The following is an 11999-nucleotide window of genomic DNA, read 5'->3' on the forward strand; positions in this document are numbered from 1 at the left end:
TGCTTAGCGCGCAAAGAATTAGCTATATTAGCTATAAATGCTATCTAAGGGGAAAATCCTTGCGCATATAGCTTAAGTATAGTCTTAATAATTACCTACTTGTTTTTATTGCGTAGCCTCTATAAGTTAGCTGTAGAATTAGCTTATAAAGGTTGTCTAGCGCTATAGTTATTTGTTGTTATTTATAAAACTTTATATGTAGCTATAGCACATTTCTTTAAAAGTTTTATGTCTTGTTTAAAAGCTTAAAGCATAAACTATATTTTACATTCTTTTAGCGCGTCTAAGTAGTGTTGTTAGGAATGCATTAGTGTAGAAAGAGTAGTTTAGTAGAGTCTTAGCAAAAGTAAGCAACTTAGGTGTGTAAGCAACTTGCCTGTGAAGTACGTTAATTAACTAAGGGATACTAGAGTTTCTAATAACTTATGTATCTTTAAATGCCTTATACTATATATTCTTTTTTTTTTTTTACATCTGTAGTAAGATTGTTTCCCTAGCTTTTTATACAGCTATTAGAGGTAAACTATAACAAGAACACCCTCTATACTCTAGAACTAGGGCATTAGACTGTACACCTAACGCTCTTTATGCCATCACCTTCCTGCACCACCTACGCCTCTCCCTGTCCTGTGTACTAGCAGCAGCACCTAGAGTGCCTCTGTAGAAGTAGCAGTTATAACATTAATTACGAACTCTTATAAAGTATAAACTCTTTACAACCCCTTACTAGCAATTTTATTAATAATAGGCACACTCTTATTAAGAAATATAAAAGCACTAATAGAAAACAAGCTAGAACGTACTAAGCAAGTTATAAACCTCAAGTTAAGTTAAGCACTCTATACTATAAATTAAATAAGTAAGTACTGCAGTAAAGAACATGCTATGTCTAGCTTTACTAAACTCGATTATAGGCAGCTTAAGAGATGTAAGAGCCTTCTTTACCTGTTGCTAGCTCTATATAAATTATAATAAGGGCGATTTTTAAAAGGATAAGGAGATAGTCTTGTAAATAGGCTTACACTTAGATTGTAACAGCACAGGCAAGACAATGGGTCCGAATGCGGTAGGAGTCCACTCAGAGGCACATGGGAGTGCGTGGGGACTTAATAACCTGGGAATTCCAATTAACACCTATAGGCCTTGTACGAAAGGATATTAGAAAACTACTAAGCTAGCTACAGAGGAGGTACAACTAAATACATAAGGGAATAGGGGTAACAGCAGGGGGTCGGGCAGAGTCAGGGCCAGGTCGAGGTCGGGGCCGATACGAGGGCCTTCCGGAGGTTCCGGGCGACCCGAGATGGAACGATTCATGAGAATCGTTACAGCTTACACTTAGATAGACCCTTAGCTATATAGTTTTAACTTTATGCTAATAGCTAGGATTACTACTAGAGAATAAGAAAAAAGCTTAGAAAAAAATAAGAAAAATATTTAAAAGTATTTATATCTTTAAAAAAGCCTTTTTAATAATTTACAGCTTAGTAAATAAAGAAGCTATTACTGCTAATAAAATACACAACCTTAAATAAGAAAAAAGCACTGTTTAACTGTACACAGCCTGTTTTAGAGAACAGTAAGCTATTTATAGATAGACAGACTAGAAGTCCCTCTACTAAATATTCTATAAAGGACTGTAAGATTAGATTAAGAATAAATTTACTTATATATAAGAACTAAATAAGCTTAAAAAATTTATTAAGACAGCTATCTTTTTTCATAACTACTATTATAAACAGGATCTTAAGAAGAAAAGAGGAGACGTAGGATAAATAAAGCCTTATATCTACCTTTTAATAAGAAAGAGCTAGAACATCTTAGAAGAAAAGCAAATCTAAATTATAAAAAAGTAGGCTACTTCTGTTAGAAGTGCCTAGACTCTTAGCAGAGGGAGAATAAATATACTAGATTAGAGATAAAAGCCTGTAATACAGAAACAGGTCTGTTCTTTACTAACATTAAAGACTAAGTAGACTAAGGCCTTTCCTAGAGATGCAAAGGCAACTATAAACTAGAGCATTGCCCTAGAACGTACTAGGAGGTTAAGGTTTAAGACAACTGCAAAGTACAACAGGCGCTGCAGCAAGCTGCTATACATAATGGATAGCGCAAACTATCCTAGGTTAAGGGATATGTAAAAAATGTTATAAAAAAAGAAGAACATTGTCCCCTTAGCACTAAAGAGAACAGAATACTACTTAAATAACTTACAAGCAAGGCAACCAATCCCTTTTCATAAAGTTGCTGCAATCTTGCTTCTAGGAAAAGACGGAGTCGATGCGGACCCGGGCGTCCTCGGAACGAAGCTACGATCTCAGGCATCCCACAAGACGTAGATCGAGGCAAATGCGCTTTCTAGGCTTGTATTGCGGGAGAGAAGAAACACAACTCCAACTTATTTAAGTAGTGGCACAAGAATCAGCGAAGGGTAGTGTTGTAAATTGAATCCGAAAACTATGACAGTTCGCCTCAGGCGGCAACGATAAACAAGTGTAGATAGTGGGATAGCAAACAGCGAGAGTACACAATTCCCTCAACAAATGCAATTCGACAAGACTTTGGTAGAATCCAATGCTCCTTCAAACAACGATTGCACCAGTGGAATATTTTCGGACCAGCACCGCGCGTAGTTTTCCATGCATTTTCCAGGGATTCTCCCGGCGCGATCATTACGCTGAAGAGACCTAGCTGTAGTACCCGGCACCACTGCTCAGAGGTGATTGTGTGCGCGCGGGCCACAGCATACTGACATCATTGGTGGCCGCCTGAACATCGGGGCCGTGGAACGCACTCGCAAGCAGGGCCAGCTGGTCGACTATCCAGTTCCTGCAGCCCACACCTTGGGCATTGAACTCATATTTATCGCGGCCGGCACCGACTATTGTGTCGACAATCCATCCAACAGTAATTGGTGTTTGAAGCCTGAGCTCGTTTTGGTGCTCCACACTGTTGGAGAGACTTTTATACGGTAAATGAGAGATGACGATGTTGGCCTTGGAGCCGCCATTATTCGGCCCGGGCAAACCACTCGGCGTGACATCGATGCGAATCCAGTCATTAGTCGTACTTTGGATGTAAAAGGCCCAATGGTTGGTTCGTTTGGCTCCGGTAGTATGCTGGGATTCTACCTTGTGAGCCGCTGCATAGAATCTTGAGACCGTTAAGCCCCTAATTGCGGCCTCGCTCGCTGCGGGAATGAAGCGAACAGGCTTGAACGCTGGGACATGAATGTTTGCCCATATACTAGGTTGGGGTGTAGTCATTTTGATGAGGCTAAACATAATCTTAGCGCGTTGATTGTTCCATTTTCCCGATGCCAATGCCATAATGCCGGAAAAATATTTAAGTAAAGTCATATCTAATGGTAAGGACTGACCTGAATGTTTGAAGATCGAGGACAAAGTTTTGGTGACTGTAATGTGTTAAGGGAACTTGGAAGAGTTGAAGAGCTAAGGAGGGATTGATAAAAGAAGTCGGCACTTTCAAACTCCGGAAGGTTGCAGAAAGGTGTCTGTCTGATTGTCCGAATCTGTGGGCCTTTTAAACCTTTAAATATGTCGACTGAAGATTAATGAGAGGTTATGTTAATGTGGTAGGTCTGCGCCTGCTATTCGTTCGGCCATTGACAACCACGTAGAGTTGCTCGCATTGCGCGCGGCTAACAGACTGAGGCACTGCCGCCGCACTACTGTCATTTTAATAGATTTCAAGTTGTAGATGGCTACGCCACAGCAAGACCAGTCAATGTGTTAGGTTGGCCGATCCAAGTGTCGTGTCCTGATTGCCTACTGTGTGTTACGATACTTACCTCACGGCCTTGCCGCTTGGTACTCGGGCCGGTTGAAGGTGACTGCCGCGACAGTCTCTGACGAGTAAGAAGGATCGGCTGGGGCTCACGGGTGTACAGTCCGTGGCTCCTGCGCAAACCTGGGGCATTTGAACGAATTTCCCCGCCACCCCTCACCAATTTCGAACTGAAAGTCGTCCATATCAACGCTCCATGCCAGAGGGCCGTAAGATCGTACGCTTTGAGGTCCTTCCTGTTACTCCACAAGGGCCACAGAAGAAGCGTCCAGCGCCTACTCCGTACAAGTAGCCCAAATCCATTTGTTACCAAGAGACTTGCTGTTAGCGTTGGACTGGGAGTCTAGATTAGAAGGCGGAGGCAGAGGCGGCTCGACTGCGGCGGCTCAAAGGCCAGCGTGAGCGTATGACTACGGGTGAGGACGATGTAGTAGAGGTGCAGGACGACACTGAGGATGAAGATGAGTAAGTGTTACATTACTGTCGGCTCCCACCTTGACCGCCTTTCCGGAACGGGAATACTGCTAGGCTCTGCCGCCTAGGCCTCGGGGGCTAACCGCCCGTAAGTTTGGCGGGTACCCCGCCGTTGTTATGGGCAGTCTAGGGCGCGTGGGCGCCCAAAGTTGGTTGCTCGGGTGACAAGCCGCCCCGGAATGCCGCCCGAAGCCCCCGTAAGATTAGGGCGTTTTTTCTTCCGGCAGAATCCGGAATCTATCCCGATCCGGAAAGGCGGTCAAGGTGGGGGCCGACAGACTTTTGCTAGGTACCTCCGTACGGAGTAGACGCGCAGGATTTAAAAACCTTGGCGACCTCAACGCCCCGCCACCAACGCTGGAAACGCCACCTAACACCCGACGCCATATCGTCGCTATACCTGTGACTGTGCTCGTGTTCTGGCTTCTTCTAGCGCCGTCACGCAAGGCTGATCAGCATCGAGTCTGCCTGCCTATGTCAATCCTCATAAATACCCCGATGCTCCAGGTTTCGGCTCTTCAAACCGCGGACAAAAGTACCTAGGATGAATCAAATAAACAAGAATCCCTACAACCGTGCTAACCGCGCGGGCAGCTTCTGCACCCCTACATTCGATGCAAGTGTCGCGAGCTCACTCACTACTAGAGTACAGCTGATAATCGTTGCAGGCCCAGAGTAGGGCGTCAGAAGCCATTTTTCCTCTCGATGGATGCGACATAGCAACAGTATCCAATGAGAGATTGATTCGACTATTTGATAATGCGCCAAAACTGCATCAACTAGGATGTACATCGGTCGTGCGACTTTCACAAACTCTGGTCATGAAAAGTGGATCCAGTGTCCTGCCGTCCGAGGCAAAAAATATGAATTATGCCGCCCAGCTAGGGGGGATGCGTCTTCCCAAGGTCTACGGTAGCTTCAACAGCTCGAATCCGACCGCAGGCATATCACAAACGCGAGGTTACATTGTGATGGACTATGTGAAGGGTTCCTGCCTTGCAGACTTGTGGCCAAACATGAACCTGCAACAACGCCAAACCGTAATCACTCAGGTTGCGGTAATGATACGGAAGATGCAGTCTACTCCGCTCGATTTCGCTGGCCCTGTGGGTGGAGGCATGTCCCAGGGCCTGTTTTTTACCGATTGGGGCGCTGGACCTTTTGAGAATGGCCGCGCGATGGAGGACTGGTTCAACCACAAGCTGCATGTATGCAAGGCGTTCAAACGAGTACCATTAAACGCAGCACCCTTCGAGTTTTCTACCTTCGTGTTTACCCACGGGGATATCTCGCCGCGGAATATTATTCTGGACGGCCAGGGCCTTGTCTGGTTGATTGACTGGCAAAATGCGGGGTCTTATCCACCTCAGTTTGAAGCTGCAGTTATAGCAGACCAATCCGACTTTAAGGACTTCGGGGAGATGTTGTTGAAGCATATAGAGCATGATGAAGCGAAAGTCAGGCAGTTAAGAAGTGTTTGGTATGCCTTGACTACAGGGGCTTTCCTATAGACTCTAGAATTGCTTATAGTTACTTAGTTGAGTAGAAAATATTATCTAAACCTTTCCATTTTGCCTAGAAATGCCCTATACTTAACCTAGACCACGTATCTATATTTGTTTGTATATCCTCTAATATATGGTACAATTTAAGCGCGTCACACATCACAGATGGGGGTCGCGAAAGTCAACAACGTACAGGTCAGGTGGAATATCGCAGCCATATCTTCAAACTGAAATTAGGGACAGAAATCCCGAATTGAGACATGTTATCCTTCGTGGAATGCACATAGCAGATGTGCCATATCCTGTTCGCTCTTTGTCCAAGGGCGCTCGGTGATCTGTAATTCATACTCATTGTTCTGCTCATCCACCTGTTCGGAAATATTTTGAAAGACATGTCTTCTCCGCAATATAGGGAGACTAGGAAATCAGGATCATACCGTTCGATGAGCTTGAAAGGAGAAAAGAGATGGGTGGTTAGGGCTGTGGATCTGTGGTCCAAAATATCCCATGAGAAGATGCCCTCCGTAATCAGGCGCGACGACGGTGTGATCGTAATTTTTGGAGCAGCCAGGGCGGGTGCGTTTAGAAGTGGCTGCACAACATGATAGATGTCAAATGATGCAAAATTTCGATGTATTCACAATATAAGAGCCGCTCGAATTGAAAGTACCTATGATTTAGCTCGCCACGGAGGGTAGCTCGCGACACAGGGACGGATGTTAGAGAGTAATGATCCATGGGAGGACTGGCTGCAATAAATAATTTCCATAGGAGGGGTCCGAGTTCTTTGGAAACACTATGTCTTTAAGAAATCCCTCCATATCCGCCTTAGTGCACCCTCTTGCAAGCCTATCTAGGCTAGTAGAATATCCAGCTATTTCCTTAGATAACAGGCCAGGCGATTCCTATTTTGCCTGTAATTTCTCAACACGACTAGAGATACAATTAGGAAGTTAATCACTAGAATCTCGAATATGAATGTTGTTCGAGGTTAGGTTGTTCCGACGATAGGACGAATAGCGGACGCTAGTAGTGCTAGAAGCAGAATCCTCTATTGCCTAGTATAAACAGTGGGACCTGGCCGAAGCCGGCGTTAGCAGCACCGCAAATCTATTAGCGTCTTTTGTGTAACCTATCTTCAGCTCCGATCTTGTGAGCTATCGCGAAATGGGATTGCCGCTTAAATAGTATAGATGGCTATCCGACTGGCAGCGTTTCGCTATGTCTAATCTAATAGACTCGAGCCACTCGGAAACAAAGGTGTGGACGGATGTAGGACTAGGGCCTAGATAGATAGGGTCGACAAAGTCTTTAAGGAACAAAGCGTATAGATGCCTAGGAGGGTTAGGCTTTAGCTGTTGCAGAGTTGTCTACACAGGCTACCCTATTAGTTATGGACGTGTGTGGGCGACTATTGTTATACCTTGCTAGCCTACTCTACTTTCTTGTCCTTAACTCTAGGCTATTGTGTATCCGTCCGTGTCAATTGGGCTCTCTTTATAGGTAATAGATCGCTCTCTATCGTGTCGAGTTGCCTCTTCCAAGCCTACCCAGGTGTCGCGTCTCTAGCGGGCTCAGCTCTCTAGAGACTACTCTTAGTGGCTCCGCGGAAGCTCTATACCTAATATGTTAACAAGTCTTCCTAGTCTCTAGGGACATTGATATGCGCACCTCTAATGTTACCTGTAACAGCGTCTAGCAGTGTTTCTTACAAGGCCTTAGATAGTTGCACACAGGAGTGGTGGGTCCGCGCCTTAGAAACTCCGCTATTCATAGCGAGGAACGTGCTAACGCACGCTAGGGGGATAAGATTTCTATTAGCGCTTAGGCTAGCCAACAGGAAAGGCCTGCTGCGAGTGGCGAGGTCGTTTGTTTCGTTAAAAAGTAGTTATAAGAGTCGAGATGATTTGGGACTGAGCGACACGAAAATCCACTCCTTTAGGCATTAGGGCGTAGGGGCGGCTAACGACGGGGTTTATCTCAGCTAGCTCAGACGTGAGGAGAGAACCAAGGACGCACAAACCACCATGCATATTGCTACTCCAAATAGAGTATGGCCTGGGGGTTAGTGTAACGGCGCAGGCAAGACAATGGGTCCGAATGCGGTATGAATCCACTCAGAGGCATATGGGAGTGCGTGGGGACTCAGAGACCTAGGAATGCCAATGACACCTATAGGCCTTATACATAGGATATTAGAAAACTACTAAGCTAGCTACAGGGGCAAGGTGCGACTAAATACATAAGGGAATAGGGGTAACTGCAGAGGACAGGGTTAAGTTATGGTTAGGGCTAATACAGGGACCTATTAGATAGGTTCTAAACAACCTAAGATAGAACAATTTATAAGAATTATTACACTACCCCCTCTTTATAGGCTAATAGTCTTTATTTATAATGTATAGTAGATATTTAGAGCTAATTTAGAACTAATTTAGAATAAGATACAACAGAGTCTAACTTTATAATAAAAATTTTCTATTACTCTAAAAAAATATACTAAAAACCTAATACTTATATAATACTTTTATTATAATGTTTTTGTTTAGTAGTAACTAGTAGTGTAGTTATTATTAATATAGTAAATTTATTATTTATAGTAATAAGTGTTTACTTACTTTACTTATATAGTTTAGTTAATGTTGTTAATCTTTTTTTAGCTATTATTAAATTCTCTACTATGTAAGTATTATTATGCACCTAACATCTTATAGCTTAGTCTATTAACTAATATAGTGTTAAAGAAATTTACTATGCTGCTCTACCCCCCTTTTAGAGCCTCTTTAAAGGCCTTCTAAGTTATCTGCTTTTAAGCCGCTTATGCCTTTATTTATAGCTAGTAAGTTAAGTTTTCTTATTAGTCTTTTAAATTAAAAAAGTGTAAATATTACACTTTACATAATAAAAAATGTAATTTTATATAAATATAGTCTAATACTACTAAGGTATAAGTTACTAACACAAGTATAAGTTTTTTTATATTATAAGAAAAAGGTTTTAGTCTTATAAAGCTATCTTAAGCTATAAGCAGCAGCCTAAAACATAAGAAGTAAAGAGAATAAAAAAGTAGCTTTTAAAGCTATTTTAAAGTCTACTTAAAACCTAGCATAAGTAGCGCAGGTTATAAAGAGTTAGGAAGCTAGGCTTTCTGCAGCTAGTGTTTAGGTAGCCTTATTTTACTAGAATACTAAGCTGCTCTAACAGGTTTTAGCTCTAAAAGCTCTAGTGTCTAACCTTTAGGCAGACATTACAGCGCTCTTAGGCTGCTAAAGATAAGGTAAAAGGGTTTTAGAAGAAGTCTAGAAAGAGAGGAGAAAAAAAGAAAAGTAAGAAAGAAGAGTAGTATTAGAAGAAAAAGAAAAAGAGAAGAAGAAAAAAAGTCTAGAGGTGTCTAATAGTAAGCTGTTAAACCTTCTAAGTAATATGTCTATTAAGTTATAATAACATTTTATAACGTACCTAACAGGTTGGCCGGCTACCTTTGCTAAGCCCCTACTAAAACCACCCTATTCTCTTGCAAAACAGCCTACTTTAGCCCTATATAAAGTAATATAACATAAGATATTATTTAGAGTCTACTTCTACTACTTACTTATATATATGCAAGTTATACCTAGTCTAATTACACTGCCTGCATTGCCTTTAACTTAGCTTACCTCTTTTAGCGCGCACTTGCGTCTTTAGCTTCTTCCTATTACTACGCGCTCTAAACTCCTTTAGAGCAGTTAGACAAGCCTTATCCTTAACTATTAAGGTCTTTTTTACTTAAATCTGCTTTCTTTTATGCAATCTACATTACATAGCAGCTTTATTTACTGCTTAAAGCTTTATAATCTTATAGCTTACTTTATTATATTAATGCTTTAAATAACTATTATCTACTTTTTATTACTTTACTATATTACCTTTAGCTATTCTTATCTCTCTAAAGCTGTAACAACTACTCTAGTTAATATGTTTGCATTGGTGACACTCGGATGCGTCGTCACCATAGTCGCACGATAGTCGGATGTGTCGTCACACGATGATCATGCGTCGGCACCATAGTCGTATGCATCTCAGCACAGTCTCTTGCCACGACTCACCCACTTATTTCGCATATATATAGACTCCTGCATAGGACTCCTCTAGCAAGACAATACAATCCAGTTCCTCATGTCTCTGGTGCCTCACATAGCTTCACATAATATCTAGCCTATTATAAAGCCTAACTTATTAAAGTTATACCTATCTATATCCTAGATACTGTACTTAGCTTTTATGTTAGCTACTAGGCAAAACTAGCCCTAGATAACCTCTAGATCCTTATAAAGCGCTTTTTTATAATTATACTTATAATTAAACTTTATTGTAAACTTAGAGCAGTGCTTAACCTACATACTAGGCTAGTTTAAGCTAACCTGGCCTAGATTGCGCTCTATAGGCAAGGAATTAGCTATATTAGCTACAGCTGTAAGCCTAGAGGGAAATCTGCGTGTAATAAGCTTAAGTATGTACTTAATAACTACTTTCTTCTTAAGCTTAGTTAGATTCCTTAATTTAGGCTAGCATTCTGCTTATAAAGGCTGTCTAGCGCGTTAATTGCTTAGTGTTGTGTAAAAGACATTATAGATAGCTGCAGCGCGTTATAAGAAGAGTTTTAAGTTTTATTTAAAAGCCTAAAAAGCAAGCTGTATCTAATGTTCTGTAGAAGATTTAATCTAGTGTTGTTGTTAAGGCATTATGTAGATAGGTAGAGTTTAGTAGGGGCTTGGCAAAAGTGGCCAGCTAACCTGTGTAGCCGGCTAACCCGTTAGGTACGTTATAATTATAATATAACTTTTTACACTTATACTTTATTATTTACTAAGTAATCTATACTTTCTACACTAGCTTTAAAAGCCTTAATTTACTTTTATAAAGCCTTTAAAAGTCCTAGCTAATTTAGATGCTTTTTATAAAAAGCCTTTAATTTATAAAAAGAACTTATAAATTTTAAAGCTTTAACGTACCTAACGGGTTGGCCGGCCACACGGGTTGGCCGGCCACTTTTGCCAAGCCCCCACTAAACTCTACCTATCTACATAATGCCTTAACAACAACACTAAATTAAATCTTCTAAAGAACGTTAGATATAGCTTGCTTTTTAGGCTCTTAAACAAGACTTAAAACTCTCCTTACAACGCGCTGCAGCTATCTATAATGTCTCTCACACAACACTAAGCAATTAACGCGCTAGACAGCCTTTATAAGCAGAATGCTAGCCTAAATTAAGGAATCTAACTAAGCTTAAGAAGAAGGTAGTTGTTAAGTACATACTTAAGCTTATTACGCGCGGATTTCCCTCTAGGCTTGCAGCTGTAGCTAATATAGCTAATTCCTTGCCTGCAAAGCGCAATCTAGGCCAGGTTAGCTTAAACTAGACTAGTATGTAGGTTAAGCACTGCCCTAAGTTTATAATAAAGTTTAATTGTAAGTATAATTACAAGAGAGCGCTCTGCAAGGATCTAGAGGTTATCTAGGGCTAGTTTTGCCTAGTAGCTAACATAAAAGCTAAGTACAGTATCTAGAATAAAGACAGGTATAACTTTAATAAGTTAGGCTTTATAATAGGCTAGATATTAACTAGAGCAGTTGTTATAGCTTTAGAGAGATAAGGACAGCTAAAGGCAATATAGTAAGGTAATAGGGAGTAGATAATAGTTATCTAGGGCATTAACATAATAAGGTAGGCTATAAGATTACAAAGCTTTAAGCAGCAAATAAGGCTGCCATGTAACATAGATTACATAAAAGGAAGCAAATTTAGGCAGAAAAGACCTTAATAGTTAAGGATAGGGCTTGTTTAACTGCTCTAAAGGAGTTTAGAGCGCGTAGTAATAGGAAGAAGCTAAAGACACAGGTGCGCGCTAAAGGAGGTAAGCTAAGTTAAAGGCAATGCAGGCAGTGTAATTAGACTAGGCATAACTTGCGTATGTGTAAGCAAGTAGTAGAAGTAGACTTTAAATAATATCTTATGTTGTATTACTTTATACAGGGCTAAAGTGGGCTGTTTTGCGAGAGAATAGGGTGGTTTTAGTGGGGGCTTGGCAAAAGTGGCCGGCCAACCCGTGTGGCCGGCCAACCCGTTAGGTACGTTTGTCAGATTTGCGCACCTACTGTCAAGACAGGAGGAACGCTTGACGAAAGCTGCTACATAGTACGAGCAATAAGCTCGAACAGTATGTTGCTGCA

The 11999-nt window shown here is 41.4% G+C and overlaps 2 protein-coding genes across 2 annotated transcripts; one reads left to right on the forward strand and one right to left on the reverse strand.

Moving 5' to 3' along the window:
• Positions 1–2501: 2501 nt before the first annotated feature.
• On the reverse strand, positions 2502–3266 carry BDR25DRAFT_276920 (uncharacterized protein; the record flags this gene model as incomplete). Its single annotated transcript, XM_033687580.1, has 1 exon — positions 2502–3266. The coding sequence occupies one exon, from the start codon at positions 3264–3266 to the stop codon at positions 2688–2690; it is 579 nt and encodes a 192-aa protein (XP_033554025.1). The 3' UTR covers positions 2502–2687.
• Positions 3267–4645: 1379 nt separating this feature from the next.
• Positions 4646–5832, forward strand: BDR25DRAFT_276923 (phosphotransferase family protein). Its single transcript, XM_033687581.1, has 2 exons — positions 4646–4897; positions 4950–5832. Exons 1-2 carry the CDS (start codon positions 4826–4828, stop codon positions 5790–5792), a joined length of 915 nt encoding a protein of 304 aa, XP_033554026.1. The 5' UTR covers positions 4646–4825; the 3' UTR covers positions 5793–5832.
• The last annotated feature ends 6167 nt before the right edge of the window (positions 5833–11999 follow it).

The sequence above is a fragment of the Lindgomyces ingoldianus genome (genome assembly GCF_010093535.1).
Source record: "Lindgomyces ingoldianus strain ATCC 200398 unplaced genomic scaffold BDR25scaffold_2, whole genome shotgun sequence".
Taxonomy (NCBI): domain Eukaryota; kingdom Fungi; phylum Ascomycota; class Dothideomycetes; order Pleosporales; family Lindgomycetaceae; genus Lindgomyces; species Lindgomyces ingoldianus.

Coding starts and splice junctions, on each gene's coding strand:
- BDR25DRAFT_276923 (XM_033687581.1), top strand. CDS start 4,826: ATGAATCAAATAAACAAGAATCCCTACAACCGTGCTAACCGCGCGGGC. Junction 4,898..4,949: donor TCTGCACCCCTACATTCGAT/GCAAGTGTCGCG, acceptor TAATCGTTGCAG/GCCCAGAGTAGGGCGTCAGA.